The 17926-nt window shown below is 41.4% G+C and overlaps 1 protein-coding gene across 1 annotated transcript; it reads left to right on the top strand.

Annotated features, from left to right (window-relative positions):
* The first annotated feature begins 5815 nt into the window (after nt 1-5815).
* On the top strand, nt 5816-16164 carry LOC129169495 (transmembrane protein 47-like). Its single transcript, XM_054755983.1, has 3 exons — nt 5816-6273; nt 10429-10569; nt 13687-16164. The coding sequence occupies exons 1-3, from the start codon at nt 6057-6059 to the stop codon at nt 13866-13868; spliced, it is 540 nt and encodes a 179-aa protein (XP_054611958.1). The 5' UTR covers nt 5816-6056; the 3' UTR covers nt 13869-16164.
* Nucleotides 16165-17926: the final 1762 nt, after the last annotated feature.

The following is a 17926-nucleotide window of genomic DNA, read 5'->3' as shown; positions in this document are numbered from 1 at the left end:
ATCGACACGGATACCACATTCCTGTTTTGCTGTGAGTCATTTCTTGAATTCAGTAGCGTTTCTCAACTTCTTTAAATGTGGGCACTTGCAACTTTGTTTGGCTCCATTTCGGGTTATTTTGCAGCCGTGATCAGAGAGACTTGAGGTGAGAAACACTACTGAATTCAAGAAATGACTCATAGCAAAATATGGTGGCGGTGACTGTGTTAATCTCACTCTCTCATGTCTTCAATGGAAGTAAAGGTGATGTTAAATGTTCATTTATCCCTTTCATTCATAATTTATATGTATTTATATACATTTTGAATAGTTTTCTGCATGTAAAACAATAAAAATGTGTTTTGTGTTGATGCAGCTTGTAGAAACGCTTTCTCTAGCCTGCTAGCCTCCAGCACTGGCCTGACGACCAGGTTAAAGGCCACACCGTGACTCCTATTTCATCTGTCGATGGATCATCTTTTGTGGTGAGTACCTGTATATTTCATACTTGAAATGTGTTTAATAAGTGTGTGAGAGTGTTTTTGTTTTTTTGCCATTCACTGGTAATCCTATCAAACAGGTACAAACAGTCACACTGGAGCCCAATAATAAGGGTCAATTTTGTATTGGGTCAATTTGAATTAAATACTTTCTTGGCCTCGGGCTTTTTGATTTATTTTATAGCAGCAAATTAATGTCTCTTTTGTGTTCTTTATATTCAGTTCAGCTTTATGTGTCAGTGTTATTAGAACACATTATTACAGGATATTTGAGTATGTTTGCTGCATGAGACGCATATTCAGCCACTTCAGTACGAAGAACTGTCTTGTGTATTTGTTTAGCAAAAAGCTCAACAGCACGATCCAGGTGAAGACAAGGTGTGATGCGGGACTGGCCACACGATACTCCCGACCGGCCATCAACATCCGAGGAGAAAACACAAACGTAAGAAAAGTTACTCAAATGTCGGTATGCAAATGTCTGAGGTATCTTGAGGTTGGTCATTACTTTGTGACCTTGAACCTCATCTTTGGTATACTGATGTCCGTACTTTAATTAAAAAAAATAAGTCTAAGATCAGGCTACCAATCATGAACTACAGGACGAGTTTCTTATCATTGAGTGATCCACTGGCGTAAATAAGACAAAAAAGCCATTTTTAAAGCTCCTCTTCGTCGCCTGTTCCTCCGAGCTTCACTTTTCAACTCAGCTGTCATCACATTGTGCTGCCTCTCCTTAGCATGTCACACATAGCTCTAATGCACTGTGATCGTCGCCCTCAGTGCTGCCCCGCCCGACCGCCTTCAGTGTGACAGAGGGGCAGGCAACACAAGAATATCAATACAAGATGGAGGAGGGCTGAGGGCGCGGAGCTTTGTCACGAGCAGTACCTCTGGCCATAAGTAAACATGAAGGACACAGAGGAGCCGAATGTGCTCTAATTTCCTGCTCTACTATAAAATATTTGTTTTAAATAGAGCGCAGGAAAGACTTCCTTAGTTTATCACACAATGCATTTACATGCATTCATTCTAGACTAGCATCTAGAGGAAAATACTGATATGTCATGCAGTGAATACCAAGTCTTTCTTTTCTTCAAGTTTAAAGTGCCACAGCAGTCTGAAGGCTTTTTCAATTTGCGGGAAGTTTACTGATCACAGATGAATCAAGAAAAAACAAAATGTGAACCATTTAAAGCTGCACAATGAGGAATTGAAGGGGCTGTGCTGTATGAAAACGTTGTTGTATTTCTGCTCACGACCGCACAACATAAAGCAACAGGTCATAAAATTCTAATCATCCCCAAGAGGTGAAGAACATGATGTCAGAATCTGATGCTCGTCCCAGCTGGCCGACAAAAGTTGTAAAGTGATACTTATAATGGAAGCATTCAGAATTCCATTTGAATATCCAACCACATGAACCAATTTGTGGATAGAAACCCAAATTGACACACAGCCAGCTTCCCTCAGTGTGTGTGTGTAGGACGTGATGACTTGAAGTGTGGTAGCTAACCCAGCAGCAGGAGAGGACAGCGATAACTTCAGCGCTGCATGCTTGACTGCATGATAAGCATAAGTGGCTCACAGCTGGTGTCTGCAGAGAGGGGTGGGGTCAGCCGGAGATGGCCGGGGCTGGGGGTTGCAACCATGGCGACGGATGGAGGAGGAAGTAAACAGATGTCCACAAGCTGGCAAGACAGGCCGAGGGTGGTGAGGCCACCAAGAGCCAGTTGGACATCCAGGAACACAAGCAGGGCTTCACATGTTGGACACTGGATGCTCGTCTAATAAGCGTGTTTGAACGCGTTAGCTGTGTATGATAAGCATGGTGGCACCACACCAATACATCTCAATCATCACCATGATCCTAATTGCCGGTCCCTTCTTGTTTGCTCCAAGCCGACTTCATGAAATGCTGCGACATTGAGGATGATGCACTGGGAAAGCTTCCATCTCAGCAGTCCCAACGCATTTATCATCATCTCCCTTAAAGCCTGTTTCAGCGTTCTTGCAGACTCAACGGCAGTCTCGAGGAAACAGACCAAAGCGTTGCCGCCTGTTTGAATCCTGCAGCTCACTGCCACGAACTGGCACGAAAAAGGGGAGGAACGAGATGGCGGTGTCGTTGCATCCATCAACACTCGGTGTCAGCGCGACCTTGAGGAAAGCTCTCAAAAGCCAGCTGTTGGGAGGTTCACTTACATGCCGGCACTCGCTTGAAACATACAAAAACAAGTTGCATACTTTAAAAAAGGTGTTTTGTGTAGTGGCACCTCACAGTTTATTGAAAGGAGAAATGACCACATTTGGTTTGGTCAAGTAGTTCTGCCACAACTCTTCTTACTAACACACTTAAACCTAAAAACCCCAAAACCAACCTAAAACATCTACCAAGGCCGTACGACCCTAATTTCCAACAGCACCTTTAAAGACGCCCACTTCCTGTGTATGCTTTAATTTTTTGGTCTTTTAGCTTTGTGTGTATGTATTATTGTTACATTCCACGTTTTTCTGGTTTTCAGAGGTCCTTGCTTCGGCTGCTATTGATTGACAGAGATGCTCTCACTTGAACTTCTTCTGGTTTTTGGACATTTGTTGCGTCTTGTATGCCCAGGTGTTTCCCTGCCATCCAACCTGGCCCTAGGTTTTTCTTTGTTTTATCACGGTAAGTTGTTACACACCATTGCATGTGGTTTCTGCTCCCTCCTTTGTTGGCTTTGCTGTACTTTGTGTGACTCTCATGAAAAATATAGAACTACAACTGCTTTTCAGCCTCACACCTCTGCACCTGGGGTCCAGACCTACACAGCACATAACATATTAGACTATTTTCCAACAATTCTAATGAAGTCTCAGGTGTCCCACAATAGTGTATTTGAAGCATGCTGGAATTCAAACAGTCAGACGGTAACGTGCCGATTTGTATGTCTGTTTAACGCTGTCCATGGTGTATGCCTCCAAGAAGCACCATATTTGCAGAGTGGGACAGGAAGACACAAATGTTTGCAACACTAGCATAACTACCTGTATGTAAACTACAGTGCTAAGATTACAGTCACATATTAACAGCAACACAATGCTAGGTTAGCCTATGTGCTGAAGAAAAACAAAATCATCAAACTTACAGGTCCAACGTTCGTAGCTCACTGAAGGACAGTTGGTGGAGCTTTATTTTAAAATGTGTAGTGAAGCCTGCTTTTTGACAGAGCTGCCCTCCGTGAAGTGGTGGGTGTACACACAGGGTGTACTCATTGAGCTAGGGGCTGCTCATAATGTCCATGAGGAGCGAGGTTCTTCTTTCATGGTGTCATGAATTTTAAAAGTGAGCGTTTGAGTGCTTCTTGTCTCAACAGTGGAGCAAACAAGTGAGGGAGATGGTCGATTATAAACAGGCACATATAACTGACTGACAGGCACATATAACTAAAATAGTGGTTTAAAAAGCAGCATTATTAAATACTATACTGTATGTCCTTGCCCACTGGCAATGAAAAGATAAGATTACAGAAAATGGCTGTGATACAGCTTGGTTCATAATATCAGGTAAGAGATGCTCAGGTTGGGTTTGCACTGTAAGGACAGCAGTAAATAAAGCCTCATCGGTTACCATGGGAGCTCATTCACAGCCAGCCTTGAGAGGATTATTGAGAGCCTAATCATCGGCAGGAAAAGCAGGAAAAGATGGAGGCAACAAAAGGATGAGGTCATACGATGAGTAGTTTGTCAGGAAGCTTCCTGCATGATAACCTTGGGCAGCATCATTCACACTCTTGCTGAATCACAAGAGTGTGTCACCCTCTTTTTTTTTTTTTTTTTTTTTTACATTGTTTTCCTTTCCCAGAATGCTTAGTGAATCACCCTGACTGTGTTAGCATGCGGGAGGCTTTTAAAACATGGCGGATGAGAGCTATAACAGGAGGATTGTAGAGGGTAGTGGAGACTTAAGCAGAGGATCACAAAAAAAAGTAAATCATGACCAGACTTTTCTCTGTCTGCTCTTTTAAATCACCATGTGGGGAGTCACTACTGTGCCATCGCAAGAAGCTTTGTCTGCCTGGAGGATTTTCTAATGAGGGGCTTTTTGGAGGAGGATGACAGGCCACTTTGCCTGTCCTGTCGACGAGGAGGAGTATTTCAAGGAAATGAGCAATGTGCTCGCTCTCTATGGATATGCCTAATACTACACCACCACCCCCTCCTCTGATGCCCTGCTGGCATACTGGCAGCACCATTAAGACGTACTAGTCCAAAACTCTCATTATGTCAAAGATACTGAAACGCTCTAATTTAGGCTCCAAAATGAGAGGGGGTGAAATGAAACCAAACTGTGCCAAAAGCATGTTGTGCTCATGACTAAAAACACCTTCATTGGTGGAGCAAATGCTTTGTATTGGTATGAGCAATAACATTAGGATCACCCGCTAAATCTAATGCAGAGTAAATGTTCAGCTTTTAAAAAGACACTTAAAAATGAATGATCATAGACAACCACACACACATTTTTCAGTGGACAGTGGATCTATACTGCTATACAAGTTGTACACTGACTACTCTAAAGTGTATCCCAGTTTCATTTCTACATTTTCTTTTGAGTAGTTGTAATAAAATGGTCGCTGCATTGCGAGAGCTGAACTTTTGTGAGATACTGCATTTTATTGGTGCTGCACCTGAAGCAATCAAGATAAATATTATAGGAAAAAACCCACTGTCACAAGGGTTAGGTTTATATTCTAAAGGTAACACGACAACAGTGATACTAAAGAAAAATACAATTGACTGTCGTCATGTTAAAAAAAGAAAAGTTGTATAATACTCATATATCATGCCGACGTTTTCTGTCTGTGTTGTGTTTTGATTTGTTGACAGGATCACGCAAATACGGTGAAAAGGGATCAACACAACCTAAGTTTTATTTGTGCGCGCGATGACAACGATTGAACACTGTCATCTGCTGGAGCGTTAGCACATTACAACAACATCAAGTCTTCTCACGTGCCGTTCTTAAAGGGAAAGTTCATATTTTTCCAAACTTTCCCAAGGGCTCTGTACCCATGCCGACGATGTGAAATGTCAAATCACCTAAGACCATCGTATATTGAGATCCAATTTGAAAAACTACATGATATTTAAAAGTGAATACAGTATCTATTTTCGTCACAGTGTTATGGGTTGTCTTTGACTCCATTGGACCCTTTTAGCTCAATCTGAGCGCTAACTTTTTTTCAAAATAAAAGAAGTGACTACGATTCAGTAGATGGGTATAGCTGTTTAAGGATAATAAATTTACCATAATGAAGCATTTAAAATATTTCATACCTCGTCTAGATAATACTCTGCTCTAAAGTTAAGTTGAACATAGACAAAAAAAGCAGTCGTGTATTTTTCACACAACTCTTAATTTTTAAATTCTCTTTTACCGGATGTGTTGAATCGAGCTTTCCAAGCGTGACACTCACTAAAGCAGGGGCTGTGTATTAATTGTGTGTTACGGTAGCAGACAGCACACAGGCACGGTCAACCTCTGGTTCTTGTCCCACTACTGACGGCCCCGCGGCGGTGTATGAACAGGCAATCATGTCCGTGGACGACGTGTACGTGCTGCGCCCCTTCAAGCTGATCGCTCTGCTGTGTGTCTTCTTGGCTCTGTGTCTGGACCTGGTGGCTCTGCTTAGTCCAGCCTGGGTCACCGCCGACCACTTTTCCCTGTCTTTGTGGGAGTCTTGCTCCCAGTCCGAGGCGAGGCAGCCGGACGAGGACGCTTCGTGGAGCTGCTTCTCCACCCTCACATCTGGTCAGAAACATTTTCCTATTGTTTTACTTATTTGCTTATTGTTATGTGTCATATGTGGTGTCTTTGCTACCGGGATGCAGTTTGCAGAGTATTTAGAGGCAACTATGTTGACATATTGAATAGTTCACCGTAGTTATCAAACTTTGCTTTTTCTTCAGCTAGTTAGCATCCTAAATATGCCAATGTAGCTTTAGTAAGAAGTACATTTACGTTTGTATGTGTAACTTAGTTTTCTCTCCATTATTTGCATTTTAGCTTATAGGGCAAGTTACCTGTATAATAAAACAACTTAATTATGTGAATGTTCTTTTTTGTTATTGTTATTATTGTCACTTTGTTTTACATGTTATGTGTTGCGTATAGCCAATTGTTAAATTTCATCCCCATAATAAAAAATCATAATTATGTTAAGATTTCTACAATAAAAAATATATATTTGAATTATTTTTTATAACTTTTTTTATTGTTATGCTCCAAACAGGTATAACATTGATGTTAATCAAAAGTCAAGTTGAAATCAGAATTTTTATACACTTGGTAATGAATCCTGATTTCATGTCAACTCAAGTTTCCTCCCCTTAATAGGACCCCCCCCCCCCCCCCCCCCCCCCCCAGTTATGTCAGTATTCCAAATATGGAATTATGTCTTTTCAATATCAGTAAAAAAATATCTCTTACATTTTCATGTGCCAGTTTTTGATGAAGAACGTGCCTCAATTCTGTCAATATCACGCAAAAAATGCATTTTTGCAATTCCTTGTACAAGAGGTCCACGTGTTTTTCACGCAGTGAATCCTGACATCATCAACAAAGGAGTTTTGTGTGTGGGCTTGTTGCATTGCATATTATGACACAAAAACGTCACAGTATTGCCAACAACGTACTTGAAATCACACTGTTATATGCACAAATGTATTGTGTTTATCATTTCGGTTGGTTTTATAGACCCAGGGTGTGATGACTTATCATCAGACAGTAGTTAAAAAGTCATGTCAGTGTGTCTTTTGTTATTACAGGCTTCACACACAGTAGCAGTGAGGTGTATGACAAACAAGTACAGTATGCTGATTCATGAGCAGCCAGGGCATGAATAGAATCAATGATGATATTGGACTAACAGCCAACAAGGTAGTCACCATGTGACTCATGTGAGCAGCAATATTAATATTTGTTTTTATGTCTTCTGTGGGACACAAGCCATCCTTTGTGTGTTTGCGGCCTTTTTAATCTCCCCATGCGACACACACGCACGCGCGCGCGCGGGACCCACGGGGAAGGCTTTCATAGGTTTTGTCGGGACACGTGCACGTCTCCAGCAAGGCGCGAGCCCGGCAGGTTGGATGTTGTCAAGCAGAAAGGCCACATGACTGCCGTGTTTACATTCCGTTAGGTGTCATATGGTCAACCGTGTAGCATCATCACCAAGACTTTTATTAGTCGTGTTGGACCAGGAAGGTCATTTATGGAGTTTTAATGGAATTTGAATAAAATAGAACACTGTGTCTTTAATCTGTGAGATGTTTGGTCCTCCCCCCCCACACATACACACACACGTCACAAAGAATGTAGAGGAAACAAGGCTTTGGCCCACACTCTCATGTTGTGGAATGTGTGGGGTTGAATGGGAGGTGGGTTTGTCGCTTTTGAGTGTCTGCAGATCCCGTTAAAGCAACATTGGAGGGGTGGGGTTAAAGGGCCAGTTGACCAAAAGGCAGGAGCGCGAGGTGCACACCCCACTCTTAACTCCCAAAGTCCCTGAATTTCACTTCCATCTTTGGGCTTGGTTCCTCTCTGGCAGACACAAAAGACTGAAATGCATGTCAACGATGTTGTATTATGACCTCAGAAATATGAGTTGCTGGTGAGAGGGTGTGGATCAAAATTCAAACCATGTGATGGGAAGCAAAAGTACCTCTTGAAGGATTAGCCTTCTGCTGAGTGTGCCTTATTATTCAAATGCTGTGTTATCAGGGGTGCCTTTCTCTCTGCCTGATGACAAATGAAGCTCTCTGAGAAGAATCCCGATTGTTCAGCTCGTCCAATGCAAATGTGTCTTTCGAGCTTCTCCTTTCCCCTGACAATGACAAGTGGGCTGACACACACACACACACACACACACACACAAAAGAAACAGGAGCGAGAAGGAATACTAGTCTGACTTCCGCTGCTATCTAAAACTAGACTCAATATTTTAGAAGCTTTAAGTCAGGCTGTTCCTTCCGGTAAAGTACACTTTATAGCAGTGGTTCTCAATTATTTTCTGTCAGGAGATTTTTTCTTTTTGAATCCCTGATTTGAAGTATTGATTGAGAGCCTATGGTGTTAATGTATCTGTACAAACCACTGTATGCTTAGAAGCAGTATAGACTAGCCCCTAAATGATCTAGAATGTATGTCAACACACAACCATTGTTGTAAATAGCTGGCAAGTTGCAACACAACTGAACATGTCCAAAGTGTGACTATCTAGTGTGAGCGCCATTGTTATCTAGCACTGCCTTGGGCATTGAATTCACCAGAGGGGCACAGGTTGTTGCTGGGTTGTTGCTTCCACTCTCCCATGGTGGAGCTGGTGGATGTTAGACACTTTGCGCTCCTCCACCGTCCTTCCACTTGAGGATGCCCCACATGCGCACAGTTGTGTTGAGGTCTGGAAACGTCCCTCACCTTCAGCTTCCTCAACTAGGCACTTGTCATCTTGGGGGTGTGTTTGGGATCATCATCGCATTGGAAAACTGCCTTGCATTGCACTTTTCCAAAGGAGAGAATCATGGTCTGCTTCAGAATGTCACAGTACAAGTTGGAATTCGTGTTTGCCCTCCATGAACTGCAGCTCTGCATTGCTGGTAGCACTCGTGCAGACCCAGACCACGACGCTACCGCTGCTGTGCTTGACTGTAGGCAAGACACAATTACTGTGGCGTGGAAAGGTGGTTGCCCCCTTCCTGATTTCTTATTTTTGTTTAAGAGATCTCCAAATGGAGATTCAAACCCAGATCTGTGTTATTATGATGGTGATGATGATGAGTACTATGTTATTATTACCGTGCCTGCTGCAAGATCATTTAAACCTGCAATAAAGCCTGTTGTTCCGGTGATCTAGTCTGGTGCTTGTCTCACAATTACTGACGCTAGTGACCAATGTAGAATACTAGAGTCACAATTAGAACGTGTCTTCTGCCTAATATTGGTATTTTAGTTCAGTTCATTAATTAATTTAGCCATTTTTATTCTTGAAAATGCTTCATTAATGCAAAAACTGCGTACAATTTGATTAAATATGCTTTTTTTTTTTACTGATGGGGCATGTTTAACCACACAACAGCACAATGTATTAATTATGTTTGAAAAATTGTGATAGAGTGAAGCCTTGAAATTCGAACCGCGATGCGGTGAGGGTCAACTTTATTGGGCAAAATTGTCCAATGATGTGTCGCATCGGGAAATGTAAGGATTTTTGCTTTTAATGAACAGACGTTTTATTTACTAACCCAAAAAGCGTACACTCTATGGTTTAAAAAAAAAAATGGAATTATAAAAATAATCGGGGGGGAAAAACAGAATTTGGAAAAAAAAATTCGGAATGGAATTTGTGAAGCGAGAAAACGGATTTCATAGGGCCTTATTTGTGTTTGTTAGCACGTCGGCAATGTATAATGTTGAAAAAGATGTCAGCAGGTGACAGTGTGGCTGTGCAAACACCTTCCTGTTTCCTCTTCATGATGTGCATTTGAATCATTTGACTTTATTTTAGTTTAGCTATGCAGCGGTTCACTTGTGTTTACACTTGTTTGTCTTAATATGTCGACTGTCAAGTTGTTAAAGGCTTTGGCGCTAATTAATGAACATGATATGTTATGGAAAAAAATCATTTTGAAATTGGAACAACCTGGAAGTCATCTAGCGGCTTGTGTTTAACTTCGGCGATCGCAGACATGTTTGAAGTAAAAGTTTTGTATCAGTCAGTGTGGCTGCAAAATGACTTCAGAAACCACAAACCACAAGGAGTTAGCATTATGTAATATTTATTTAAACATGGAAAAACACCAAAGAAATGATCAGAAGGCTTATTCTAAAGTCACCTCCATGACGGCCACAGTAGCGGTGCAGGTTGTGTAGATGAGCTAACGTTATTCCACGTGTGTCGTCCTGCAGACTGGCAGATCGCCACCTTGGTGCTGCTCCTGACCGGCGCCGTGGCAACCTTGGTGGCCTTCTTGGTGGGGCTCATTTCTCTGTGCCACGGGACGCAGAGAAAACACTACCGCACAGTGGCCGTGTTCCTCTTCACTGCAGGTCAGTCTCGTCTCCTTCCTGTCGGTCACATTCTTTCTTTTCTGATTATGGATCGCAAGTTGCACAAAAAGCAGAAAGGCGGCAAGTCCACCCTCACCCGAACCGCAAGCCTTTCCACGCAGACGGGCTTTGATTTGTTCCAGAGCTCATAAGAAATGAAGGCTGTTGAAGGAAAGAAGCAGCAGTGCGTTGCTTGAGCTCATTTCTTCTGTGGTGAGCAGCCCAGGGGCCCCCTTGGCCCACGGGCCAAGAAAAAGGCAGCCGCAGAATTTGCAGCAATACCGACAAAATGAAGTCACGTAAGGAAAGCAACAGCAGACAGAGAGAAATGGTGACAGCAGTGTCCGTTTTTTAAAACCTAGCATTAAAAGAAATGGTTTAGTTTTTCGACACTATTTGGGAAGGTTGGTATAATAAACACACTCAGGCTTTGTGCCTTTTTGACTTGAGCTGGTGTTGGAACACCAACCACTTACAGCCACTTGACTTGTGCCAGTTTCCATGATGGAACTCTATTATGTAAGCATGCACATGTGCAGCCGAATAAACAGCTTTTGACCCTTTTTATTACCACAATAATATATTAAATACACACTGATGGTGTGTTTAAAGACTTGTGGACGTTCTGAAACCCATAAATATTGAAGGAACTTGGCCTTCAAACACATCCATCCATCCGCTTATCCTCACTAGGGTCGTGGGGGTATGCTGGAGCCTATCCCAGCTGACTTCAGGCGAAAGGCGGGGTACATCCCAGACTGGTCGCCAGCCAATGGCAGGGCACATATAGACAAACAGTCATTCACTTTCACATTCATACCTATGGACAATTTAGAGTCGCCAATCAACCTAACATGCATGTTTTTGGAATGTGGGAGGAAACCGGAGTACCCGGAGAAAACCCACGCACGCACGGGGAGAACATGCGAACTCCACACAGAGATGCCCAACGGAGATTCCAACCCAGATCTCCTGACGGTGTGGCCGACATGCTAACCACTCGTTAGCATGTTCAAACACAATTTGTTTAAAATGTTCATTTTGCTGAAAGAAATGGAGATAAATATAGAATTACTTGGATTGGAAATACTTGGCAGTAATCCCTCATTTATTGCGGTGAATTGGTTCCACACCCGACCATGATAAGTGAATTGCGATGTAGGATTCCTTGTTTATAATGGAATGTGTTTGTAGTTATGCCATACAAAGGCTGTTTATGATCTTCTAAATAGGGTTAACATTATTAGAGCCTGATTGCATTCGTATTACCCAATATAGTAGATATAATCAGAGAAAATAAGACATTTAAGACATAAATAAAACGTGCAAAATTGGAACCACAATGTGGTGAGGGACGGCTGTGCAGTATTTTCCAGTGGTACCTCGGCTTTTGTCATTCATTTGTTCCAAAACGTCAGATGAAAATCGAAACGAACATACAAAAATATGAACAAAAACTACATTTTGTAGAGAATAATTCATAAAAACGCAGAATAATTCTAAATAACAACTGGATGGAAGTTATTGTTGATGCGGACTTCCCGTACATTCTGGCGAGATTGAACTCAATCGTGCTTCTCACCTTCTGTATCAAATTCCTGGCTTTCGCAACTTTCTTTGGTGAGTTATTTAGCGCTCAGACGCAATTTAAAAAAAAATGCACGGACAGTGAGCGAGCCATGCGTAGGGTGCTTTGTTTGGGCACTAGTGAAGTGTATCAATGTGACACGGATGTAGCGAAGGTCCAGCGGAAACATGTTTCATGCAAGGAATCGTTTTTAGTGTAAGTTTTGGGGGGATTGTGAGGGATCTTTGTCCTTTCTGGCCCTATGAAAACATGAGGCATAAAGGCCCAGTGTGTGCAGTGGACTTAATGGCTGTACCGCTGCCTGCTAGCCATTTACTGAAAAGCATGGCAAGCCACTGTTATCCTTTCCTGTGTGTAATTGCTCTAAGAGCCCGGCAAGAATAAGGACTCCTTTACAGGCGCACGGTGCACAGGCGGAGCAGGAGCGGAGCATTTTGGACCCCCGTTCAATGCCCCTTGGCAGGCTTGTGTGGTATTTATTTTCTGTGCAGAAATATGACCTCAGCTCGGTCTGGGCTGCATCGACACGGCCGCATTCTTGTGGGCCGCCGCTCCATGTGGGAGGAAGGAAAGGCGGGGAAGAAGTCACACTAAAGTCCTCCAGAGCCGCAAAGCCTTTACTGAAGGAAAATGACTCACAATGATGGAAGCTTCCGTTTGTGTCAAGGTCAAGACAGTATGTACCCTGACTGGGCTCGTCATGCAAAACATGCAAATATGTTTTTAACGGCTCTATTCCCTCCAAAATTAATAGTTTCACCCTTAATTGTTTGCTAGCAACAAGTGTGGAATGCAGATAAGGGAAATGCATTTTTTTTCTTTGTTTCCCAAATAGAAATGGATTTGATGTCGTTATCCAGGGTGATTAATCAAGCGGAGAGTAGGGATGAGTATTGGTTACATCAGGGGTGTCCAAACTTTTTCTCGTGAGGGTCACGTACGGTAAAATTAAAAGATACGGGGTCCACTTTGATATTTCACATGTTCTCATGTAGATATGCTAGCAAGTTATATATACAGTATACAGTGGAACCTTGCTTAGCGTCATTAAGTCCTTCCAGAAGGTCCAACTCTAACTGAATCCATTTTTTCCCATAAGAAATAATGTCAATCCAATCAATCTGTTCCAGACAGCCAACGCACGATTCTATAGTTTGTTTGTTTGTTTTTTTTTTTACCTTCACTGAAGTTCTTTGACGTGACTCTTCCCAAAGACACGATGTGGCTGCGAGATCAACCACCACCACCTTCCTTTTTTGCCATTAGTTATTTTTGGAATTCAGTGGTGCCACACGGTGGTCTACTGGTTAGCATGTTGGCCAACACAGTAACAGCCTGGAGATCGGGAAGACCTTGCAGTTGCAGACCTTGCGTTGCAGTGGTGTACAAATGGAATAGTGGGATTTCATCAAGTTTACCCAAATATCTGTAAAAGTCCTATTAAAATAATATACTGTTTTTAATGTACTGTATTTGTGTGTGTTTTGGCTTTGGAATGTAGAGTATTTAAAAATCTGATTTTCCCCCAGTTGTGCTGCAGGCCTGCGCTCTAGTCTTGTACCCCATCAAGTTCATCGACGGGACGGTCCTGCAGACGTACCACGAGTTCAACTGGGGCTACGGCCTCGGCTGGGGAGCCACCATCTTCATGCTGGGCGGAGGAGTCCTCTTCTGCCTGCGGACTGACATATATGAGGACGCCATGTACTGATACAGCCCTCTCCCTCACCACACACAACTATAACTCTGTACATAAACCTTTCCCGGCCCTCTTGGTTATTTTTAGTTCGGTTGTGAAGACCCAAACTAGGCCAGGGCTGTTTGAATAGACCCCCCCTCTTCGGTCAGGGTGAGCTTTCTGGATGAGCACGAGTTGCTGGACATTTCCACTGCATGGTGACCTGCACTGCTGTCCATTGTTGGACAAGCGGGACGGTCTGCTGAACATTTAAAGGCACCGGTGTGCGGCCATGTGTCATTCTTGTAGGGTTTCACAAGTAGGGGCTCGTTTTTTCATGTATTCATGGCACCACTTTCCTCAAACATATCATAATTAGTATGGCAGCTTTTATATATGCTGGATATTTATATACTGTAGGTCGTTTGTCTCACGTTATGATCATGTAAATGTGTACAAAGTGTTTCTACATGAAGGAAGTTCTTCAATTAAAAAAAAAAAAGTGTAGTTTTTACGAGTGCCGAGTTATTGTATACTGACACCAGAGGTTGACCCGCATGTAAAAAAAGCATGGGGGGGGAGGTGCCCCACCTTTTAGACTGTTTATTATTGACTGGTACACATTCCACACTGGTTGCAAATTAATCACAATAACCATTTTGTCCCGCATTTCACTTTTAAAGCATCTACATTTGTACAGCGGCACCTCGGTTTTATTCATTCGTTTCGAAAGGTCAGACAAAAACCCGCAGGGAATAACATACAGCCAACTAATCCGCTCCCAAAAAATACAATTCATAGATAATAATTGTCGTTTCACATGCAGAAAACAATACGAGATAATTCTAAATGACAAACGGGTGGAACTTACTGTTTATGCGGAATTCCTGCACGTCTTGGCGACATCAATTCCAATCGTGTTTCTCACCTTCTTGATCAGAGTGCTGGTACTTGCCCCCATGGTGGGTTATTTAGTGGTCGCACCCAATAAAAAAATGCACGTACGGTGAGTCGGTAGGGTGCTTTGTTTGGGCACTCGATTTTGCAGAACAATACAGTACAGGACAAACGGACTCGTTTGTTACGTGCAATATTGTATGAAACCGGAAGCTAAATTTTCGACGTAAACTGAATTATTTGAAAACCAGGGCATTCGACACCAAAGCTTAGTTATACAGTATTTATTGTGTTTATGTTAACTAGGCTGGATGTTAAGTGTGAAACAGAAGGCAAAGTCGCACGTTGACAGCCTGGTGAGAAGCTTTCACCCCTGCAGCAGCTGCTCGAAGAAACTCCGCAGCTGTGAAAAGTGACCACATTCTCTACAAGATTCTCACACGAGAACACACACACACACACACACACTGGGAAAATCCCAAATATCTTCATCTATGCAGTGATGCTGCATTTGAGTTTTTTTAGTGGTTTTCTTATAATAGCAACCTGAAACCTGAGCTGGTTGGAGGACTGGTGGTTGCATAACAGGCGCAGTTGCCAGGCAATCATTTGGGAATAAGGAAAATAGAAGTACAGTACACCAGCATTACCATAACTTCATGTTTAGTATTTGAATCGTGTAGAACTGCGTAAACCGCACACATCATACCGACTGCTGTCCCAAACGCGCAGGTGCAGCTCAGTGTTTTTTTTAGTATCTTTGAAAAGCTGATTTAGTTTGGTAGTTCACTTCCAATGTGAAACTCTTATATCGTCCAAATTCACTACACACGGAGTACATTTCATATCGTTTTGATGATACAGCTAATAAAACCACAAATTCAGTCATAAAATGAGAAAAATTGTCCAAAAGTTCCATATGGTAAATCTAATCTCTAATCAGCAGATGAGATGCAAAAAGACGCACCTGTACTGGTTGCTTTAATACTGGGGTGTCCAAACTTTTTCCACCGAGGGCCACATACTGAAAAATCAAAGAATTCTGAGGCCAATTTTACATTTTGTAAACCAACCCGTGTAGATATGCAAAGATGTTGTTCATATTTAAAGAAAAAAAACAGCTTGCATCTCAGCTTCGAGTTACTGTTAGTATGAACTCTTTCTCCTTACATTACACTTTTTTGCTCGTTTTTCTTCTTTTTTTTTTGGACAAATATTTCAACTTCCTTCTTGCACCTTTTTTTGGTAATATAATGTCTTTATTTTCAAAATATTTTGGATTTATTATGGTAATATTATAACTTTTACCCAACCTAATTTTCCTAAAATTGCAACCTTATTGTTTTGTTAGTTTCTCATATTTTGACTTTTTGAAAGATTTACATATTTTAGTTTTTAATATTTAAACTTTATGCTATTTCTCTCTTGATATTCTGACGTTATTTGTAATATTTTGTCTTTTATTGTCATAAAATCACTTTACTTAAAAAAAATGTTTACCCCATTTTTGCTGTTTGTTTTTTTACATTTTCTTTTTTAATTGTATTTGTGCCAAGGACTGTAAATGTCCGCCGGGCTGCATTTTGGACACCCGTGCCTTAAAATATGAAGACTTAACTGCATGACAGAATGACACAAAAGGTAACAATTTTAGATTAGAATGGAAAAATACTGTATAGATGTTGGAAAAAAATAAGATGAATGTAAATACATCTTGTAAACACACACCAATTACTATCAAGACTGCTATAGGACCATATTGCATACATTATGTGCATTTTTTTGTATTTTGAACAAAAAGGTGAAAAATCTACTATTTGTTATTATAATATAAGTATACATTTTATTTCTTAATTTCACACCACTGCAAACTACAACCGCATTAATAAACATAATGTCTAACAAAATAAGAGAATTGCTAATATGCCATGAATGTCACCCATTCATACTGTAAAATGGCACGTGATTCTCTTGTGCCCTCTATTGGTCAGTATTCATATTGCGTCGTGCTTCCGAGTGCTCCAAAAATATAAGCTAATGCTTCATTTGTTGGGTATTTTTTAAACTTTTATTTTTCAGACAGGAAGATGAAACGTGTTTTTAACAATATTTAACTGAGTAATATCAATAAGTAATCGTTCATACATTAATCGAATCTCAATGCATTTGTAGTAATACACTATTTGTCCAAAGGACTACTACTTCATTCTCGCGATACTACGACTTTTCCTCGTCATTTTAACATTTTTTCTTCATACTAATAGGCTTTCATAGCAAGAAACGTCAAGGTTTTGATTATGTACGGTACTTAGCATATATACTGTATTATTAGACCCTTAAATCGCTAACACTGTTAGTATATTTTAAAAAACATGGATAATAATTCTCATAAAACATATATGATCCGTCAGAGAGCTTTTACATAGTGGTGTATTAACCATTATAGAAATTTACAAAATGATATGCATGCACTTGTGGCATAAACCTTACATTGGGTTTTGGTCAATTACATTTATATATATATATATATATATATATATATATATATATATATATATTTTAGCTAAAATGAAGCAGAAACAGCTAATTAAAAATGTCTAGTAATGTTCTAATTGAATGTGTTTATGGTTATTTCAACACACACACACACACACACATTCATAGCAGCTGTGAGTACTTTGACCACAGCATCCGTCAATAGCACGCCACACAATCATTGCAATGTACTGTACGGTTGGCTCCAGCTATCAGCTTTCAAATAAAGAGCTCTTCTTCCACGGTGCAGTCAATCTCGGGTAGAGCAGTCCAGCCCCTGGGGACAGTAACCAGCCGTGCCCTGCAACCTTTCACCCTGCAGGGACAGATTCCAGTTACTGAGCCTGGGGGACGGAGATAAACTCCTTATGAACTCTGAGGAGGAAAATAAATACACCCAATAAATCTAACAGGCGTCAATAAACATAGATGACGTCCGGTGGGATACGTGGTGGTGTCTTTGAGCATGCCTCACTAGTTGGCGAAGCTGACCTTTGTGCATTATTACCGTAACAATCACAGGCAGGGAGTATCCTGCATTTCCACCCTGAACGGGAAAAAATATGGATGATAATGATGTTGATACAGAGCGAGACATCATGCGTGCAAACCTGAAGTGCTGCAGATCACCTTGCGGTCGTTACTAGCAGGAGCCCTCT

The sequence above is a fragment of the Dunckerocampus dactyliophorus genome, chromosome 16 (assembly GCF_027744805.1).
Source record: "Dunckerocampus dactyliophorus isolate RoL2022-P2 chromosome 16, RoL_Ddac_1.1, whole genome shotgun sequence".
NCBI classification, from domain to species: Eukaryota; Metazoa; Chordata; class Actinopteri; order Syngnathiformes; family Syngnathidae; genus Dunckerocampus; species Dunckerocampus dactyliophorus.
This window is presented reverse-complemented; position numbering and strand designations above follow the sequence as displayed.

Bases quoted from the DNA above. Each gene is read 5' to 3' on its own strand.
- LOC129169495 (XM_054755983.1), top strand. From the start codon at position 6,057: ATGTCCGTGGACGACGTGTACGTGCTGCGCCCCTTCAAGCTGATCGCT. The intron at 6,274-10,428 runs GTCAGAAACATT...GTCGTCCTGCAG, and splicing joins CTTCTCCACCCTCACATCTG to ACTGGCAGATCGCCACCTTG. The intron at 10,570-13,686 runs GTCAGTCTCGTC...ATTTTCCCCCAG, and splicing joins CGTGTTCCTCTTCACTGCAG to TTGTGCTGCAGGCCTGCGCT.